Source organism: Canis lupus, chromosome 21, assembly GCF_011100685.1.
Source record: "Canis lupus familiaris isolate Mischka breed German Shepherd chromosome 21, alternate assembly UU_Cfam_GSD_1.0, whole genome shotgun sequence".
Taxonomy (NCBI): domain Eukaryota; kingdom Metazoa; phylum Chordata; class Mammalia; order Carnivora; family Canidae; genus Canis; species Canis lupus.
In genome coordinates, this window is record NC_049242.1 from 27,857,047 (window position 1) to 27,880,039 (window position 22,993).

Here is a 22,993-nt window from a genome sequence, read left to right on the forward strand (position 1 = left end):
TGGAATGATAGCCAAAACAAACATGCAATTTCAAAACTATTTCTTTTTTATTTTTAGATTATTTATTTATTTGAGAGAGAGAGAGTGGGAGGGGCAGAGGGAGAGGGAGAGAAAGAATCTCAAGCAGATTCCCCACTGAGCATAGAACCAGTTACAGGGCTCCATCTCAGGACATTGCTAGTGACCTGAACCAAAATCAAGAGTTGGATGCAAAACTAAACCACCCAGGCACCCCCAAATTATTTGTTACTTATCTATAGTATCATATTAATGACTATCACTGTAGTAAGGTCCATAAACACAAGTGTAATCTTATAATTGAATTATGTTTATTATTTCTATGTGAAATATGTTGGTCTTTGCCTATCACTTTATTCACTTTGTTCTCTCAATCTACATTTGACCCTGAAATATTCCATCTTCCCAAACAAGGGCTCTCATCCTGGACTCATGATCTATCTCTAGTTCCTCCACTGACTTAATGTATAAGCTCTGAAATGAATTTATGAATAGTTGCCTTTTTTTTTTTATACTACTGAGCGCTTTTAGTTGGTTCAATATTTCCCAAAGACCAAGCAATGACCCTTTGCATCATCAGACTTGTTACATGTCTTTACATTAAAAAAATTTCTTTTTCAGACTACTTACAAAAGAAACTAAAGTAAAAGTATAATGCAAATCCTTGTTCTTACAACTCCATGAATTAATGACCTTCAACATTGCACTCATCTCAAACACAATGCTTAATACAAATATATACAGAATTAAAGTGAAAATTACTTTCAACACTGCTCCAACACAGATTTTGTCCTATTTTTCCAGAGGCAAATGTATCATTTGTTTTTCTGACACACAGTACAGATATTTTAAATTTTACAACCAGTCATGGTATTTTAGTTAGGTCATTTGTTATTAATTTATATAGATTAAAACATTTCATGTTTTGTTTTATAACATTTGATTTTACTTATGTATTCATCTCTTAGTAGATATTCATGCTATTATTATTATTTGATTAGAAAGCATCTTGCATTTCCTTGCATTTTTTTTTGGTGAAGTTTAAGATAGTTTATGCAGGTTCTATAATTTTTGGTAAAATTATTGAGTAGCAGAATTGTAATCAATAAGAATACATTTCTGCCTTTTTGATCTTTGTTTTTGATTGCTTAAAAATTTCACATTTTTCAATACCTTCTTTTTTCTAACTTTCTTGATTTTTTTAAAGATTTTATTTATTTATGAGAGACACACAGAGAGAGGCAGAGACATAGGCAGAGGGAGAAGCAGGCTCCCTGTGGGAAGCCCGATGCAAGACTCAATCCCAGAACCCTGGGACCACCACTGAGCCAAAGGCAGAAGCTCAATCATTGAGCCACCCAGGTGCCCCCTTTCTTGCTTTCTTAATTTAACTTTGTTTCATTAACTTTGTAGCATTAGTCAAATATTGGTTTTCTAATTATAATAATTTATAACTATCCTACTCTGAACAAAACAAAAATTTTATACCCCTTTTGCCTTGTCCTGTTCTTGTATACCTCTATCTCTCATTTTGGAATTATCTGGAACTGTTTCCAGGCCATTTTTATTTGATTATATATATATTTTTTTAATGATTTCTTTCTACAATAAATGTTCATGAATATCTTCTTTCTGTGGCATTCACAGTCTTTATGGAGAATATTTTTCCTACTAGCTACAACCCTGCTTAGTCTGGTAATATTTAATTTTACTTTTATGTCTAAGTATATCCTCATCTGCTCTCATATTTGAATAATAAATAAAGAATTTATTGAATTTTGGAACCAAGTTCTATTCCACCATCTTTCTGAATTTATTGTTCAACTTTTTTGTTCTCCTGCAACTAATGCTATCAATGGAACTGGTGCCAATCATTTTCTCACTCTTTTGAAAGGGTTTTTTTCTTTTTCTTTTTGGAATCATCTTTATTTCAAAGTTCTGAAATTTCATTATAAGTCTAGATTTATAAATTTTTATAAAAGTCATGTTCAGTATTCAATCCTTATTTTCTTATGTGATATATATCTATTGCTTCCAGATATTTCTTTATCTATTACATTTCAAACTTTATTTCTTTGAATATTTCCTTCTCCACTTCCCACCATATTCTTTTGTAAGTACATAAAAATAAAGTTGGAATGCCCTATCTTTATTCCATGTATTTTAACTTTTCTTTCCTTCCATCATTTATTTGGCTATAGTCCTAAAAATACATGTTTACTTTTAAAACCCCAAATTTTTATTTTCAGCAGTTTCCATTTTACTCTTTAGTCCCTTAATATAATTACTTTCAACACTTAAATTTTTGATCCTTTTAACAAAAATCTCCTGTGCTTTCTTCATGGTTGTAATTTTCTCTCTTTCATCTCTTTAAGGCTTCCAATTACATATATTGTAAAAACCTGAAGTGGTTTATTTTTTAATTCTATTTCACACAGGTTTTTACTATATTGGTAGCATTTTAAAAAATGTCTTTGGACATTTGGTGATTATTTACAGTGAGTTTTTCTTTGCCATTGTGATTTCTTGGTAGGCTCTTCCAAGACACTGTGTAAGCAGTGTTTGCAGGTTGTGTTTCCTTTTTTTTTTAAGATTTTATATATATATATTTATTTATGAAAGACACAGAAAGAGAGAGGCAGAGACAGAGGCAGAGTGAGAAGCAGGCTCCATGCAGGGAGCCTGATGTAGGACTTGATCCTAGGACTCCCGGATCAGCCCTGAGTAGAAGGCAGATGTTTAACTGCTGAGCCACCCAGGCATCCCACAGGTTGAGTTTCTTAGAAAGCACATCCTGAGATGGAGATTTTCATGGAGGCAGAATAATGCCCCCTTAAAGACATCCTCATATTAATCTTCAGAATTTGTGAATATGTAAAATTTTATAAGAGGAACTAACACTGCACATGGGATTAAGGTTGTTCAAGATAGGAAGTGTCCTGGACTATCAATGTAGAGCCAATGTAAACACAAGTCGTTGAAAGTGGACAATAATAGGAACAGAAGAAAGAGTCAGTGAAGGAGATATGATGACTCAATTGTGTAATTATTTATACATTTATTTTTTACAAGTTTTTATTTAAATTCCAGTTATTTAACACACCTTGCAATAGTATTTGCAAGTGTAGAATTTAGTGATTTAATACATCCATACATCACCCATGCTTATCATAAGTGCCCTCCATAATCCTCATCACCCCATTTAACGCCCCCACCTCCACTCCAGCAACCCTCAGTTGGTTCTTCATAGTTAATAGTCTGATTAATAGTTCACCTCTCTCTTTCCCCTCCTTGTTATCTGTAACATAACATCTGTTATGTTTCTTAAATTACACCTAGGAATGAAATCATATAGTATTTGTCTTTCTCTGACTTATTGCTTAGCATTATACTCTCTGGCTCTATTCACATCATTGCAAATGGCAAGATTTAAATTTTTTTGATGGCTCAGTAAATTTTTATATATATATATATATATAAAACTAATATATATAAACTAATATATATTAGTATATATAAAACTAATATATACTAAGTATACTTAGTATATAGTGTGTGAGTAGATAGATATAGATAGATAGATAGATAGATTAGATAGATAGATAATAGATAGATAGATAAAGAAATTATTGTTGACAATGCTGCTATGGACATCGGGGTACATATACATATTTAAAGAAAAGTAAGAGCAATACCACATGTGTAGGACTTAAGCTTTCATTGCTGGCTCCAAAAATGGAGAAGAGAGCCATGAGTTAAGGAAGGTGGGCAACCTATAGAATCTGGAAAAGGCAACAAAATATGTTTACCTCTAGTGTCTCCAGAAAGGAATTCAGACCTGCTGAAAACTTGATTTTACCTCAGCAAGATATGCATCAGCTTCTTAACCAAGTGAACTGCAAGAAAATAAATTTTTGTTGATTTAAGGCACTACATTTCTGGTCATTTAGCAAAGAGGCATTAGAAAACTAATATAGCTTTGCTCCTAAGATCAGCACCTGGGAGAGGTGGGTGAAGAAAGAGGGAGAAAGTTATTTGCAATGAAAGGGCAACAAGTGTCAGCCAGATGTTTATACAGGAGTCTCTGGAGCTGGAGTGTCACTTCAAATTTGTCCTGATTAGGGTAAATAGGGTAAGCTTATGGTTCTTCATCAACCAGTCATTATGGGGGCTCCCCAGGAAGGGGATGTGGTATTAGACAAAGAAGTTTCATTGAGGCAAGAGACGAAGTAAAGAAGGTTATATTCTCAGTAGTTAGATGGCTGAGAACTTCTGATCTGAAAGAAGGATATGGATGACACATTGTGGCATCTGTATCTGTTGTAAAACCCAACCAGGGAAGGAGTTTTGTGTAGTGGAGGCACTACTGTGGAACCTAATTCTTTAGGAATTTGGCTTTTGATCCTTTTTGCCTCTGGCTTCTCTGAAAACCTCAAGACAAAAAGATTCACATCCCTCCCTATCTTTGAAATAACTATCCCTCGTGTTTGCAAGTATCTGCTAGACTGTTCACTCTTATCCTTTAATAACTGTTTCTATTGATTTTAAATATAAATATATATATATATATATATATATATATATATATATATATATATATATAACATAGTTTTAACATCGATTTTAAAATACCTAAAGCTTTCTGGGAGGAATGACAGTACTTACATAAACTGTCATCTTGACAACAGAAACTGCCATGTTAGTTTTTAAAAAGCATGGGAAACCAATTTTTTTAGTATATCCTATTGGCAATAGGTCTGAGTGGAGTCATTTTTCCAGTTAATAGTTTTCATTGTTAAAGTGTTGTATGGTCACTACTTAAACAGTTTCAATTCCATAAATTGAATGAGAGGCAATAATGTTATCTGTATTGCAGTGACCTCCAAACATTTTGACATTGTTATGCTATTTCAAAATACTTTGTTTTGTATTTTTTACTTGTTCATTGAAAATATATCATATATTATTTTATATATTTCATGTACATTTATAAAGAAAAGTGTGTATATGTAGACTCCTAATGCACATTAATTTTAATGAGAGTATAATATCTTTGAGTGAATAGATTCTTCTTTCCATTTCAGTACTTATTTTGTTTTTGCAATCATCCAAAGTAATATAATAAACATTTTTATGCACTAAGCTAATTTGATATTTGAAATAGGTAATCTAATTATTCAGTATTCCCAGTAATTCTCATTTCTTCATTAATAACCATTTAAAAGCTTTGGCCATTTTCCATCAGCTGGTAGTAATCCTTTACCATTTCTTGTCCTGCAGATTGGCTGGTGATAAAGTCTTTCAGTTTTTGTTTAACTCAAAATGTCTTTATAGATAATGAAGATGAAAAATAAAATTTGAGTAGACATTTGTAGTTCAATTGATAGTCAAATATTTCATTTTTTGTATAGTTTTTATTGGAGTTCGATTTGCCAACATATAGCATAACACCAGTGCTCATCCCATCAAGTGCCCCCCCTCAGTGCCCATCACCCGGGTCACCCCATCCCCCTTTCCACCTCCCCTTCAACTACCCCTTGTTCGTTTCCCAGTTAGGTGTCTCTCATGTTTTGTTACCCTCTCTGATATTTCCCGCTTATTTCCTCTCCTTTCCCCTATGATCCCTTTCACTATTTTTTATATTCCTCAAATGAATGAGACCATATGATGCTTGTCCTTCCCCAATTGACTTACTTCACTGAGCATAATACCTTCCCTTTCCATCCATGTTGACAAATGGTGGGTATTTGTTGTTTCTAATGGCTGAGTAATATTCCATTGTAAATATAGACCACATTTGCTTTATCCATTCATCTTTTGATGGACACTGAGGCTCCTTCCACAATTTGGCTATTCTGGATATTGCTGCTATAAACATTGGGGTGCAGGTGTCCTGCCATTTCAGCTCATCTGTATCTTTGGGGTAAATCCCCAGCAGTGCAATCGGTCCTGGGGTAGCTCTATTTTTAACTCTTTGAGGAAACTCCACATAGTTTTCCAGAGTGGTTGCAAAAATTCACATTCCCGCCAACAGTACAAGATGGTTCCCCTTTCTCCACATCCTCTCCAACATTTGTTGTTTCCTATCTTGTTAATTTTCACCATTCTCACCAGTGTGAGATGGTATCTCATTGTGGTTTTGATTTGTATTTCCCTGATGGCCAGTGATGCGGAGCATTTTCTCATGTGCTTGTTGGCCTTGTCTATGTCTTCCTCTGTGAGATTTCTGTTCATGTCTTTTTCCCATTTCATGATTGGATTGTTTGTTTCTTTGCTGTTGAGTTTAAGAAGTTCTTTATAGATCTCGGATACTTAGCCCTTTCTCTGATACATAATTTGCAAATATCTTCTCCCATTTTGTAGGTTGTCTTTCAGTTTTGTTGACTGTTTCTTTTGCTGTGCAGAAGCTTCTTATCTTGATGCAGTCTCAATAATTCATTTTTGCTTTTGTTTATTTACCTTGCTTTAATAGATGTATCTTGCAAGAAGTTGCTGTGGCCAAGTTCCAAAAGGGTGTTGCCTGTGTTCTCCTCTAGGATTTTGATGGAATTTTGTCTCACATTTAGATCTTTCATCCATTTTGAGTTGATCTTTGTGTATGGTGAAAGAGAGTGGTCCAGTTTCATTCTTCTGCATGTGGATGTCCAATTTTCCCAGCACCATTTATTGAAGACTGTCTTTTTTTCCAGTGGATAGTCTTTCATGCTTTCTCAAATATTAGTTGACCATAGAGTTGAAGGCCCATTTCTGGATTCTCTATTCTGTTCCATTGATCTATGTGTCTGTTTTTGTGCCAGTACCACACAACTTTAGAGTACACAGCTTTTGATCACAGCTTTGTAGTACAACCTGAAACCTGGCATTGTGATGCCCACAGCTATGGTTTTGTTTTCTAATATTCCTGTGGCTACTCAGGGTCTTTTCTGATTCCACACAAATCTTAAGATTATTTGTTCCAACTGCCTGAAGAAAGTCCATGGTATTTTGATAGGGATTGCATTAAATGTGTAAATTGCTCTGGGTGGCATTGACATTTTCACAATATTAATTCTTCCAATCCATGAGCATGGAATCTTTTTCCATCTCTTTGTGTCTTCCTCAATTTCTTTCAGAAGTGCTCCGTAGTTTTTAGGGTATAGATCCTTTACCTCTTTGGTTAGGTGTATTCCTAGGTATCTTATGCTTTTGGGGGCAATTGCAAATGGCATTCACTCCTTAATTTCTCTTTCTTCAGTCTCATTGTTAGTGTATAGAAATGCCACTGATTTCTAGGCACTGATTTTGTATCCTGCCACACTGCTGAATTGCTGTATGAGTTCTAGCAATCTTGGGGTGGAGTCTTTGGGTTTTCTATGTACAGTATCATGTCATCTGCAAAGAGGGAGAGTTTGACTTCTTCTTTACCAATTTGAATACCTTTGATTTCTTTTTGTTGCCTGATTGCTGAGGCTAGGACTTCCAGTACTCTGTTGAATAGCAGTGGTGAGAGTGGACATCCCTGTCTTGTTCCTGAGCTTAGGGGAAAGGCTCCCAGTGCTACCCCATTGAGAAGGATATTTGCTGTGAGCTTTTCGTAGATGGCTTTCAAGATGCTGAGGAATGTTCCCTCTATCCCTATACTCTGAAGAGTTTTGATCAGGAATGGATGCTGTATTTTGTCAAATGCTTTCTCTGCATCTATTGAGAGGATTATATGGTTCTTGGTTTTTCTCTTGTTGATATGATCTATCACATTGATTGCTTTACAAGTGTTGAGCCAGCCTTGCATCCCTGGGATAAATTCCACTTGGTCATGGTGAATAATATTCTGAATGTACTGTTGGATCCTATTGGCTAGTATCTTGTTGAGAATTTCTGCATCTGTGTTTATCAGGCTTATTGGTCTATAATTCTCCTTTCTCATGGGGTTTTGTCTGGTTTTGGAATTAAGGTGATGCTGGCCTCATAGAATGAGTTTGGAAGTATTCCACCCTTTCTATGCTTAGGAACAGCTTTAGTAGAATAGGTATTGTTTCTTCTTTAAACGTGTGATAGAATTCTCCTGGGAAGCCATCTGGCCCTGGACTTTTGTGTCTTGGGAGATTTTTGATGACTGCTTCCATTTCCTCCCTGGTTATCGGCCTGTTCAGGTTTCTATTTCTTCCTGTTCCAGTTTTGGTAGTTTATGGTTTTCCAGAAATGCGTCCATTTCTTCTAGATTGCCAGTAGTCTAATATTTCCTATATTGAAAATCCTTGGTCCAAATATGTTCCCTTGTGAACTGTATGTGTAAAGTGGAATTAATATCTCACAACACTGTACAAACTCTTCCAAATCATGTAAGTGGGAGATCCAGTATCTGAACTGAATCAGACCACCTCTAGGATTGGGTATTTTCACCACTTCTTTCTATGACCTCTGTTTCATAGATACAAAAAATTGTCAAAGGGGAATATTGAGAAAATTAATCACAGACAAAGGACAGTGTGATGAAAAGCTCACAGATGTCAATCCCCATAGCTAAGCATTTAATGAATCTAGAGCACATTGTCAGGTCAGTGCAGGGAGATAATGAGCACTCCGGTTGTAAATGGGGTCTCCTATGGCAGATTATTATGTTTGAACTTCAAATATAGATTAAATACAATTTTATCCAGGAAACAGTAATCCATAGAGTTAGGATGCAAAATATTACTTAGAAGTATTGGGATATATCTATCTTTATATCTTATAGAAATGATAACATTTGTGTGGTTTTGCCCTACATTTATAGTTTTATCCATATAAATTCCTATCCATGTCATATTTTATTAGGCTTCTATTTCTCTAATCCTAGTCTGGGAATTTTGCCAGCAATCTCAAGGGATTCAATCCCAGGGGACAATTTATATTAGAAAACTGACTTAGCTCATTTTTCTAATTTTGTAAGCAGCTAAAGTCTTAGTATAAAACAACTCTCCTTGGACTGTATTTTTTTGAAGCACATAGAGCTGTGCTGCTTGATTTTTTTCCTGTCTCTATTCCTGTGGAAGAATGCAACATGAAATATGAATTTTGTTTTGATTTTGGTATGTGTTGCAGTCAAATGAAAGAGGTATGGTAAATGGTGGCTGAGAAGTGCTGGCTTGATACGATATGCATCATGTGGTCCAATCTCTGAATCTAACAGGAAAAGAAACTTGGCAACTTTTTTTTTTTTTACTGAAAACTATTTTTTATTGCAGTTTTTTAATTTTTAATTTTATTTTTAAAAATATTTTATTTATTCATGAGAGAGAGAGAAAGAGAGAGGCAAAGACACAGGCCGAGGGAGAAGCAGGCTCCATGCAGGGAGCCCGACATGGTTGATCCTAGGACTCCAGGATCCCGCCCTGAGTCAAAGGCAGGTGCTAAACTGCTGAGCCACCGAGGGATCTCACACAGTTTTTTTTTTTTTTTTTTTGATGTTCCAAGTTTAACCTTGCAACCTTTAAATGGATATTGGATATCCTTAAAATTATCTAGAAGATCCAAGGCATTTAAAGTTTTTCTACAAAATGATTATATAGTTGGTTGATAAAATATCATTTCTGTTTCTGCTATGGGTTCTAGGGAATGAATGAAATGGACTTCTGAAGCACAATGAAAACCTAAGGTGAGTGTGGCATGTTGCTGAAAGTTTATTTTCAGAGAAAAATCCAAGATAGGCATCAGGGTGTTAAAAGGCTTGTTTCTGGCCCCAGCATCCTGCTATTGGACAATGGCTGTTTCCTGGAGTTTCAGTTCTTAAAAAAAAAAAAAAAGAATAAGGGAGACCCTGCAAAATATAGCTCCTCTCTCTCTCTCTCTCTCTCTCTCTCTCTCCTTTCACCATCCACTCCCACAAACACACACATACATAAACATGTAATCTTAGAATGGATATAGCATTTACTTTATTTTTTTAACTTGTTATGTTTCCCATAGAAATATGGAGCTATGTAAAGGATAAAAACTGGAGTCTGTGCTACTTTAACCACTCAAGGTGGATATGCAGAGCACCTCCCTTTATTTCATTACTTGAACTTGTGAGTGATAGGTGCTTATTGTTTTGAAGGTATTGCAAAAGCAGCCTTCTCCATGTCCTTTAGATAATTACAGAAAGCAGTTCTGTACAGACTTTGTTATTTCAGACAGTTTTATGTTGCTCAGAATGCTTTCTTCAGGTCCATGCCATCTGATGCTTTCTAGGCAGCCTTTTACCCACATTCCCAGTTAAGCAGAAGGAGTAAACTCAGTACATGCTCGTTCTGTAGCAGTGGTGAAATCAGCAGGTTTTCCCAGAGGAACTGATGTGATGTGGAGAGTAAATGAAGAAAGTTTCAAACTCCATTAGAAGCCACCATTCCTTTAACACTCTGAAATGCATTGGGCTATGATATGGGATGGTCTTGGAAAAACAGGGACATTAAGACAAATACACCTAAGGTCCCAGAGTATCTGTGCTTTTGTCTGTGATAATGTGTACTTCAGATAATCTGTTTCACTTTGACAGGATATTTGGCTGGATCTTAGCATTTTTTTATGTCAATAAGTGATGCATGAATCATTAGATAATTTCTGCATTTTCTATTTATGGAAGTGTATTGTACATCTATCCTGTCACTTTACTTTCTAGATGGCCTGTCGCCTTTTGGATTACATCTGCATTTCCATGTGTCCATCCTTGATTTTTTGTGTGTTTCTCTTCAGACAGAAGCTTTACAAAAGGTAAAAGCTATACAAAATTATTCCATATTTAATAGCAAGTTCTGTGTCTTAATAATTCTGCCATTGGCTTCCTGATAAGCCTTGGAAGTTAAAAAAAAAAAGATTAAATTCTTTGAGACTGGCTTATTCAAATGAGTATGGTTCAGCTTATAATAAAAAAGATACATTCATAAGCCCTTGCAGATAGCAACTTTTCTTCATTTTTGCTATATACTGAAGCACTAAGGTAGTCATTTTCATAAGCATATTCAAACTTTTTTCTCCTCCTTCTAGGAAAGACATCTCCTTCTCTGTCATTTGGAAGGATGCTTTACCCCAACAGGAGCATTTTTCACCCAGCCACATTCTTCCTCGTTGGAATCCCTGGTCTGGAAGGGGCCCATGCCTGGATCTCCCTGCCTTTCTGTTCTGTTTACCTTGTGGCTTTACTGGGCAATGCCACGATTTTGCTAGTCATCAAGATGGAGCAGACCCTGCGGAGGGAGCCCATGTTCTATTTTCTGGCCCTCCTTTCAACTATTGATTTGGCCCTTTCCACAACCTCTGTGCCCCGAATGCTGGGAATCTTCTGGTTTGATGCTCATGAGATTAACTTTGGAGCTTGTGTGGCCCAGATGTTTTTAATCCATGCCTTCACTGGCATGGAGGCCGAGGTCCTGGTAGCCATGGCCTTTGATCGCTATGTGGCCATCTGTGCTCCCCTCCACTATACAACCATCTTGACATCCCGAGTGCTGGTCGGCATCAGCATGTGCATTGTGATTCGTCCAGTTTTATTTACACTTCCCATAGTCTATCTCATCTACCGCCTACCCTTCTGTCAGGCTCATGTAATAGCTCACTCCTACTGTGAGCACATGGGCATTGCCAAACTCTCCTGTGGAAACATCCGTGTCAATGCCATCTATGGGCTCTTTGTGGTCTCTCTCTTTCTGCTGAACCTGGTCCTAATTGGCATCTCTTATGTGTACATTCTCCGAGCTGTCTTTCGCCTCCCATCACAGGATGCTCGGCTAAAAGCACTCAGCACATGTGGTTCTCACGTTGGGGTCATCTGTGTTTTCTATATCCCCTCAGTGTTCTCCTTCCTCACTCACCGATTTGGACATAACATACCACGCTACATTCACATTCTTGTTGCCAACCTCTATTTGGTTATCCCACCATCACTCAACCCCATCATTTATGGTGTAAGGACCAAACAGATTCGAGAGCGAGTGCTCCGTGTCTTTGCTAAAAAGTAGGTACTCTTGCCTTTGTTTACCAAGCATTTTGACCTTGCAAGGAAAATGTGTATTCTTTTCAGAGATTTCTCACTGTCTAATTTTAATGATGCCAAATTATATTCCAGAGCATTTGATGTTGGCTCATTATTGATTCTATGATTTGAAGAATCTTCAAAATATTTAAAGTTCAAGGAAGCAAGAACTTTTTGCATTATTACACTCTGTGTGAGAGTGAACAGTCCAACCAATGACACTTCCCATCATTACATTTGTTAACAGTGCTTTTTTTCTCCCCACAAGTTTTAAGTCTTATTTTTCCCTCCATTCAACAAAAGTAAGACAAGAAAACATACAACAAATGCCTTTGTTCTCACAACATGTAATTAAAAACTACTATTACTGTAATTTATTTATCTTGAATGTTATTCTTAATCAAATACATGAGACTTTAAGTTGAAAGGACCTATGAGTCTTATCCCACCCAGTTCTAGTTTTTTCTTATCCTAAGAGACAGGAATGACCACTACATACTTTCAATCTTTCTTAGAGTCTAAATTGTTCATTTTTAATTCAATAATTTCATGGGGTTTGGGATTATGATTTTTTATTTCATGTAAATGGTAATGCATTGTATATCATTTCACAGACAATTGTTTCACTTAATATTAAATGCAGAGATCTATGTCGATACATGTTAGTATTCCTCTTAAATGTACTAGAATCTTTCATTTGCATTTTATCTTTTCATCGTTTGAATATATATATAATATTTTAGTTATTTTTTTAATTTTAATTTATTTACAATAGTCACGCAGAGAGAGAGAGAGAGAGAGGCAGAGACACAGGCAGAGGGAGAAGCAGGCTCCATGCACCGGGAGTCCGACGTGGGATTCGATCCCGGGTCTCCAGGATCGCGCCCTGAGCCAAAGGCAGGCGCTAAACCGCTGCGCCACCCAGGGATCCCTATTTTAGTTATTTTTAACCCAGAATTGATGTTGAGATATCTTTCTGAATTGTTTTTGCACATATTTGAAAAATTTCTAAAGTTTCTACACTTAGAAGAAGTAGAAGTAGGATCATCAGATAATAGATTCTGGTTGAATAGGTCATGTTCTTATTTATTTTTATGATGTTTATTTACTAATTTCCTTGACCCTTCTCCAAGTTTTCTGCCTAGTCTCAAAGCATGAGATTTTGAATACACTTGACATATTAACACTTTACTATAGGTCCTTTATATTTAATAACTTATTTTCATATGACAGATTAAAGTTTTAAATGAAATAAATACTTATTATAATACCTATAACACAGCATTTTATCACTTTCAAACTTAGGGCTTCTGCATAGCTGTATTATATATCAACATCCCAACATCTATGTTGTTATTTGGATGTGTGTGTGTGTGTGTTAGGTTTTACTTCTAATTCCAATCTAACTGCAATTTATTTGGAGGTGAAATCTAAGAAAATGAAATACTTTTCTGTATCTATTTCCAATCTGTTGAATAACATAATTGACTTAACAATTCATCACTTCAGAACTGATTTGCATTTATTCTTCCTCATATTAAATTTCACCTTGTGCAAGAGTCTGCTTTTTATTTATATCATTGGTTTGTCTGTTTGTTCGTGAACCTGTATCACAATGTTTTCATCACTACAGAATTATAATATATTTTAATAATTTTTAGAGCTGATTAATCCTCCTATGCTTTTTTCACTCTCCCTTTGTTGTTCAAACTAATTTGTAGGAAAATAAAATAACATACTGTCATTTTGCCATAGTTAAAATTACCCTGATGGAATTTTTTGAGTTCACTTGTTCCTCAGTTTATTTACTATTCATTGATTAAATAATGTGTCTTTAATTCCTTAAAATATTAGCTGAGACTTAATTCTGCTCCTCACTTGGACAAACACAGATGATAAAATGTGTTTGGCGTGACTGCACTATGACTACCTTGCTAACACTTTGTTTCCAGAATTCTCTTCCCTATTAAGTTTCCAGTTTAGAGTTGGTCACATCAGAAAGGCATAAGCTGTGGGAGCAAATGTGAAACACCAGCTACTATTTTCTGTAGTTCAATATTGTTTACAGGTAGTGACAGTCCAACCAGAGAAACAGTGATACTAGAGGATTCTACTTTCTCCCCATATCCTTCAGCTCTACACAAAGCTCTCCATGGCTACCGACCTACTCATCAACAGGGATCGCAAATCTGACACTAGATATTTTACTGAAAACACAGAAGCAGTAGCCAGGGATAACAAATCACCTTCTTTAAATTTCTACACTCACTCCCTTTGTGTTCCCACCCCAGAAGCTGAGGGTACCTCATCTTCTGCAAACATTAACTCATTCATGTAGGCCTAATCTGGCTGGTAAATTGTTTTTAGATCTTTTTCCCCCTAGCTCCTCCCACAATCATATCTAATTCCTGTAATAAATTATTTATTCCTTAATACTCATTGTAGTTCTGAACCCTAACTGGCACTAAGTATAGGTACTAAAAGTGCTTCCTGGGTAACAAATTCTTAAGAATGGAATTTAGAATTAGTTTCTTGCCTAATTAGCCTTAGAGACAGTAGGGCTTCTGCTGCTATTGGCAAAGGAGACATTGATGGTATGCAGGATGCAGTGTACTCTTACTAACCTCTATAACCAAGCACTTAAAGAACACAAGGCTTTCAGTGTCCAAGTATTTCTGCCAAATATTTTAGTAAGAATAAAAGAAAAGTATAGATTTGTTCTTTCTTTGATAAAGAAGTTGGAGAATGTGGATAAAGGAAACAATGAACTTTAAATATCCAACTTAAGGCCCAGGCAAGAAAACAGAGCATTTTTGACTACACTAAAAAACAAAACAAAAAACAAAATAAAACAATCTCTCAATCTTCTGCTAGGACATTTATTAGATAGAAACAGAATTCTAAAAATTGGAACAGCATTGTGTGAGTAGACTTCAATGAAGGAAATTCTGAGTTCTGCCAAACCCCCTTTACCATTAGAAGCAGCTTTTCTTCTCTTGTATGAGGTAGATACAAAGAAAATGTAATATCTTTCCCTGAGGTAGTTGGCTTAAAATAGATTGGTGATCTATGCCATGAAAAATTGCCACCCCTCTGCACGGTTTCTGAGAAAAGTGGTATCTAATAGGAATAAAATGTGGGTCATCCATATAATTAAGATTTTCTATTAACCATGTTATGAAAGCTAAAAAAAATTATAATTAATTCAATAGCATATTTAATCTAACTTAATATTATCCAAAATTTATTTAAGCATAAAATCAATATACATATCAATTAAATATTTAATATCATTTAAATAATAAAAGTAAATCTTCTTAATCTAGTATTTAACACATAAAACACATCTTATTTTGTACACTAAATTTTCAATGGCTAAAGTAAAATACAAAACAAAACAAAACATGCCAAACTGAAAAATATTTTATACTGCTTCAGACTTTAAACTTTAATTGAAATAAATAAATATTAAAATACATTCCTTCAGTTGAATTTGCCACATTTAGATGTTCAATAATCATATATGGATAGTGTCCAGTGTGTGAGAAATTACAATTCTAAATCTATGATTGGACACAAATGCCTGCAGGGGGTAAAATATATTAACCAAAAGAATTGAAAGATTTTGCCACTTTATACAATAGAAATCTGGGGAACATGTGTGATACTAAATTCTAAGTACTGGATCTGAGTAGTAAAATTTATGACAGCATGAGGCTGAATTGTAATAAGAGGACCTTAAGTAGAGATTCTGGACTCAATGCATTTGGGAATCATTCTAACTGTTGGACAGTAGAATGAAACTTATACTCAAAGATGGTCTTCAGTAAAATGAAATGCCAGAATTACCCTGAAGAAAACCATAAAGGAAAGTTCCCAAAGACTTCCAGGAACACAGAATGTTAGAGTGGATTTATTTTACATGCCTGCTCAACCAGCCTATAACTCTGCCTGAGAGGCCCTAGAAAACACTCTCCTCAAGAAGGCTGTGGGAAATATATTCCTAAGGAAAATCTGGTAAGCCAGGAGAAGTTCCTTTTGGGCTACTTTCTGCAGGTCTGGAACGATGTCAGGAATTTCTGCTGTGTTTCCTGAATTCAATCTTGACACAACTCTGAAACCTGGAGCCCACTGAAATGGAGGCTATCTCCCCCTGAAGAAGGATCTTACTGAGCAGCCACTTATACACTGGTCTTCCTGAAGGAGACATGTAATCGTTTATCAGCAAGACTGTGCATTGAAAAAGAAAAGAAAAGCTGGAGGCATCATAATTCCAAACTTCAAGCTATGTTACAAAGCTGTAGTCATCAAGACAGTGTGGTATTGTCACAAAAACAGACATATATTTCAATGGAACAGAACAGAGAACCCAGAAATGGACCCAAAACTGTATGGTCTACTAATCTTCAACAAAGTAGGAAAGAATATCCAGTGGAAAAAAGGACAGTCTCTTCACCAAATGTTGTTGAAAAAATTGGACAGTGAGATACAGAAGAATGAAACTGGACCACTTCTTTATACCATACACAAAAATAAAGTCAAAACGGATGAAAGACCTGGATGTAAGTCAGAAAAAGACCTAAATCCTAGAGGACAATATAGGAAGTAACCTCTTTGACTTCAGCCAAAGTAACTTCATACTGACATGTCTCTGGAGGCAAGGGAAACAAAAGCAAAAAGGTAGTATTGGGACTTCATCAAGATGGAAAGCTTTTGCACAGTGAAGGAAACAATCAACAAAATTAAGAGGGAACCTTTGGAATGGGAGAAGATATTTGTGAATAACATGTCTGATAAAGGGTTAGTATCCAAAATCTATAAAGAACCTAACAAACTCAATACCCAAAAGACAAATAATCTGGTTAAGAAATGGGTAGAAGACATGAACACACATTTTTTTCCAAAGAAGATATCCAGATGGCTAACAGACCCATGAAAAGATGCTCAACACCACTTATCATAAGGAAATACAAATCAAAATCATCATGAGGTGTCACCTCACAACAGTCAGGATGGCTAAAATTAACAACCTAGGAAACAACAGGTATTGGTGAGGATGCAGAAAAAGGGGGTGGGAATGTAACACACTGTGGGTGGGAATGTAAACTGGTGCAGCCACTCTGGAAAATAGTATGAAGTTTCCTCAAAAAGTCAAAAATAGAACTTTTTTCCACTCTCCAGTTTTCCTGTCTTTTCTCTATTTCTGATTTTCTGTTAGAAAAAGAATTATCAGAAACTAGGGACACTGTCCTATGTATATTGCTGGGGTAAGGACAAAGAATGTCCTTGGGTGAGCTATGTCCACAATCAGTACTTCCCTCAAACTTCCTACTTTCACCAACTCCAATCATTGTCTTTCTTGTATATCCTCCTGGTATACAGGGAAAAACCTGAAGTCTTCCTTGTTACCTTGTGTTCTTCCATCATCCCAGTAACAAAGGGATGCACATTGCTGTAATCACAAGTATTTTGGCTCTCAGATTATTTATTATGGGCCAAATCCTCTTGTGCCTAGTTCAGTTTAACATTTGTTTGATGGTATTTATCTACAAGTATTTGTTTAATAATTTCATGAGGATATCTATTGATTTTAGAGATGAATTTCTGAATTTGAAGTCATGTGAAAATTAGTATCAAATGAAACACACTTAAGTCCGTTGGCATATAATGGTTCTTTATGTTAGTGCAGCTCTGTTCAGAGACCCACATCTGTCTTTCTCTGCCTTAATGGTTTGTTTAGGTTTGTCCTTAACATGCTCAATTTGGGAAGTCCTTACATTTTATATTAATCCAGACACTAATCTTTGCTAATAAAAAAGTAGCAGAATATAGATTATTTTGGTTCAGAACTACAGAGGATGTTCTATTATTCCTTGGCATTGGCTCTGCAATTACTTGTCATAAAACTTTTGTTCCTTAGATTCAAGCTGTGTCCAGTGTCAGGAACTTTCCCTTTTCTCTCTCCGATAGGCCAATACAGATAAGAAACAATATCACTGCCTTCTCTTGTACTCTACTAAGTATGAACTAATCATCTGAAAGCATTATGTTTTTTTTTCTTTTTTTTAGTAATAATTTTATTTTTTATTGGTGTTCAATTTGCCAACATTTTTTTTTTCTTTCTAGGAATGAATTGGATCTCCTCATATTCCAGCCAAATTCAGAATTCCTCATCAACCCATCATTCTCACTTTTTCTTTTAGGCATGCCAGGGCTTGAGACTACCAACGCCTGGATTTCCTTGCTCTTCTGTTGTATTTAGATTTTAGTTCTTATTTGAATGTAACAATTTAAATAGTGATACAGGCAGACAGAATCCTTGTGACCCCTATATTATTTCTGGTTCTATATTTGGCTTTCTCCACATCCTTGGCACCACATATCTTTTGGTTGAACACTCAAGAGATTGGCTTTGGGGTCTCTGGGGCCCAGATGTTTCTCATACACAGGAATGGTGTCTTCAGGACTTCTGCAATGACTTTTGACCATTCAGTGGCCTTCTGTGCACCACTCCACTACACAATCATCGTGATAGTTTATTGCACTGAGTGCAGTTATGCTCACACTGTCCCCAGTCTACCTAATCCAGTGTCTGCCCTTTGTGATGCCCACAATATTGCCCAGAAAACAGTGAGCACATGAGCATTGCCAAGTTGGCTTATGCCAATTTTCAAATCAATGCTATCTGTGGTCTCTTAGCCACTTTTTTCCTTGTCCTCATCCTGGTACTGCTGGGAATCTCCTATGGCTACATCCTCTGGGTTGTATTCCACCTCAAATTACAAATGCCCATCACAAGACACTGAGCAATTGTAGCTCCCATGCTACAGTCATGTTTGTTTTCTACACACCCTCTCTCTTCATTTTTTAAAAAAATGTACTCTACATGGATAGAACTGGAGGGTATTATCCTGAGCGCAGTAAATCAATCAGAGAAAGACAATTATATGGTTTCATTCATATGTAAACTATAAGAAGCAGTGTAGAGAATCATAGGGCAAGGGAGGAAAAGCTGAATGGGGGGAAGAAGTCGGAGAGGGAGACAAACCACAAGGGACTCTTAACAATAGAAAACAAACTGAGAGTTGCTAGAAGGGAGGTGGAGAGATGCAGTAACTGGATGATGGGCATCAAGGAGGAGACTTGATGTGATGAACACTGAGTGTTATATGCAATTGATGAGTACTGAACTCTACATCTGAAACTAATGATGTACTATATGTTGGCTAATTGAATTTAAATAACAAAAAATGTACTAGGCTACATTGTTAATAACAGGGGAAACAGTGAAGGTTGCATAGGAACTCTGTACTACCTTTCAATTTTTCTGAGATCAAACATTTTTAAAAGTCTACTTAAAAATAAAAAGGAGGGATCCCTGAGTGGCGCAGCGGTTTAGCGCCTGCCTTTGGCCCAGGGCACGATCCTGGAGACCCGGGATCGAGTCCCACGTCGGGCTCCCGGTGCATGGAGCCTGCTTCTCCCTCTGCCTTTGTCTCTGCCTCTCTCTCTCTCTGTGTGACTATCATAAATAAATAAAAATTAAAAAAAATAAAAATAAAAAAAATAAAAAAATAAAAAGGAAAAAGAATCATAGGATTTGAAAATTTCTGGTTCTTCTGGTGGTGAACACATAATTTGGTAAACACTATTTTGGAATAACTGAAACAGCAGTATCACATGTATGAAATTAGTGTTGCGTTTGAAGGGATCAGAGAGGTCTTGCTGTTGTCAAGGAATTATCAGAGCAGGGTAAAAAAAAGGAATCTAAAAAGAAAGTTTGGCATCTGTGGTCACTTTTCTTAAAAATGCTTGTCGGGATCCCAGGGTGGCGCAGCGGTTTGGCGCCTGCCTTTGGCCCAGGGCGCGATCCCGGAGACCCGGGATCGAATCCCACGTCGGGCTCCCTGCATGGAGCCTGCTTCTCCCTCTGCCTGTGTCTCTGCCTCTCTCTCTCTCTCTGTCTTTGACTATCATAAAAAAAAAAAAATGCTTGTCAACTCTTGCATAAGATAATTAAGAGGATGAATCAGATTTTCTTTAGATTGCTTTGCCAGTTGGAACAATATTTTACTGGAATATGGCATCTAGAGAATATTAACAAAGACCTTGTAAATGCCACGGAATGATTCCCACTTGTTTACAAACTTTTGCGTGTGTAAGAAAGTTATAAAAAATATGCTAACAATAAACACTAAAGTTGGGACAGTAGTATTTCTACCTGCTGAGGAAATGAGACAGGAGTACAGAACATGCCTCCATTTTAATCCATGTCTTATTTGTGCTGAAGCCCAAGTGCACAGTTTACTTAAATGACTTCCCATGTTCAAGATATTTCATCACAAGAATTGTTAAATGCAAACACTTTGGAGAAGTCTGCAATGACTTATTTTTGTTTTTATTTTTTTTTAATTTATTTTTTATTGGTGTTCAATTTACTAACATACAGAATAACCCCCAGTGCCCGTCACCCATTCACTCCCACCCCCCGCCCTCCTCCCCTTCCACCACCCCTAGTTCGTTTCCCAGAGTTAGCAGTCTTTACGTTCTGTCTCCCTTTCTGATATTTCCCACACATTTCTTCCCCCTTCCCTTATATTCCCTTTCACTATTATTTATATTCCCCAAATGAATGAGATAAGAAGCTTTCGCACAGCAAAGGATACAGTCAACAAAACTCAAAGACGACCTACAGAATGGGAGAAGATATTTGCAAATGACATATCAGATAAAGGGCTAGTTTCCAAGATCTAAAAAGAACTTCTTAAACTCAACACCAAAGAAACAAACAATGCAATGACTTATGATACATTTGTTGGATACTGGAGATTAGGAAGGCCCTCGTGAGAAGTGTAAGAAAGTGAACGCTAAATGAAAGGCAATAGGGAATGACGTGCTGGGACCTTGAGATGCATGTGGGAGCTTGAGTCTGTTTTGGCTCTGTGAAGAAACATGAGGGAATTTATTTGTAATAAAGTGAATAGGGAGCACCCCAAAGTTAGTGGAATTTTCTAGTTGTTATTAACATTCTTTAAATACTTATTGTGTAAAAGACATCCTATCAGGCAAACTACATGTTACTTCACATAAAACATATGAAAAAGATACTATTTTATTTCCTCTTTTCCATATAAAAAGAATATTAGAGAGGCACCTGGGTGGTTCATTGGTTGAGCACCTGCCTTTGGCTCAGATCCTGATCATGGGGTCCTGGGATTGAGTCCTGCATCAGGCTCCCCACAGGGAGCCTGCTTCTCCCTCTGCCTATGTCTCTGCTTCTCTTTCTGTGTCCCTCATGAATAAATAAAGAAAGTCATGTTTTTAAAGAATATTAGATCTTAATGAGAATAAATAGCTTGTTCAATATCACACAGTCAGTAAGCGGATGAGCTTGCAATTAGAATCCATTCTGCTTGAGCTTTATCACATTAGAACTGATTTCTAGGGTGTTAGAAGTATCATGGTGGTGATGGCCAATCTTCCAGGCAGTGACTATATTTGGTTCACAGGCTCAGGTGCACATCACTGATTCTGGATACTTGGCATCTTTATCCATAGAGAAGAGCAGAACTCCCTAGTGGATTTTTCTACCTAGTGTAGGACCTGGCTCAAAACAGGGACCTCAAGGCCCTCCTGTCCTTCACAGATAAGGCCCTAGAGAGTTTCCGTTGGAGGCTATCCTTTGGGGAGCATCACATGAAGGATATAACTCCATTTCTTATTTGGGTACATATGAAAATAGAGAGATCAAGACAGGCTCAGAATGGCTTATGGTGCACAGTTTGGTGAGTGGGCTACACCCTTCCCCAGCCCATAGGCAGGATGGTAGCCAGAGCAGAGGGGAAGAAAGGAGAAAAGATAATAGTGTCATAAAGCTGAGGAGAACAGAGGGGCTGAGATTAGGTGTATGGCACAAAGGAAGTTCTATATGTATACATAATAACAAAAATATCACTAACTCTCGTTTGCATTTTTATCTTTTCAATCATTATAAGATCAGATGTCTTAATCTAGAAAGATTTGTCCATTGTTTCCTATCAGGATAAGGTGCAAGAAAACCAAACAAACCCTACATGTGTTCTCTCACACTTCAAGGATAGGGTAATCACAAGTAAAAGACATATAGAAAGTAACAGTGGAAAGAGTCCACTGTGTTTCTGAGCACTGCTTTGTGCAGTGCAGATTAAGACTTGACCTCATGCTCAGTAAGAGTATGTGTTGTATAAACAGTTTGTAGCACGTGTGGACACTAGGAAAAAAACATGGCATATCTGTAGAAGTCACAAGGTTTTGTTAATGTATTTCCTTGTATAACATTGGCATATGGCACCATCTCCTAGGGTTCAAGATTTTTAGGTTGTAATTCCTTTGATGGGCATACAGTTTGTGTCAGAAAGATAGACCATTTTTTTAAATTGGAATATATCTTATATGTAGCATCATATATATTTAGGTACAACATGTTAATTTGTCACATTTATATAGTGTCATATGATTGTCATTATGGAGATAATTAACACGTTTATCATATTACATAATTATCTTTTCTACTGGTTGAAAAAATGAAGTCCTAGTCTCTTAGCAAATTTGATATTTATACAGTATTGTTGTCTATATTCACTACACTGCATTAGATCTTTAGGGCTTAATTACTGCTCCTTGTAAGTTTGTTCCCTTAAGCAACAGTGACCATTTTTTGAAACCACAAAGATTTCACTACTTTAGAAGCTAAACTTCCTATGATAGACAGAAACCCTTGGGTTCAGTTCACTGAATATCTCCATCATTCAAGACTTAAGACTCTTTTTAGGAAATATCCTATATGATTTAAGCTATATTTCATTATATTTTTATGAAATAAATCTTACAGAGTACTTACATTTTATTACCTATTTAAATAACAGAACACAAAGATGTCTCTTTACAACTTTAAGTTCACTACTAAAAAGAGAATACCACATATATTTTCCAATTCAGTAGGTTGCTTTGTTGTTTCATTGATGGTTTCTT

General features: G+C 36.3%; 1 protein-coding gene across 1 annotated transcript; it reads left to right on the forward strand.

Annotated features, from left to right (window-relative positions):
* Window positions 1-11,030: 11,030 nt before the first annotated feature.
* Window positions 11,031-11,969, forward strand: LOC491653 (olfactory receptor 52J3). The gene has a single exon (XM_038568156.1). It carries the CDS (start codon window positions 11,031-11,033, stop codon window positions 11,967-11,969), a length of 939 nt encoding a protein of 312 aa, XP_038424084.1.
* Window positions 11,970-22,993: the final 11,024 nt, after the last annotated feature.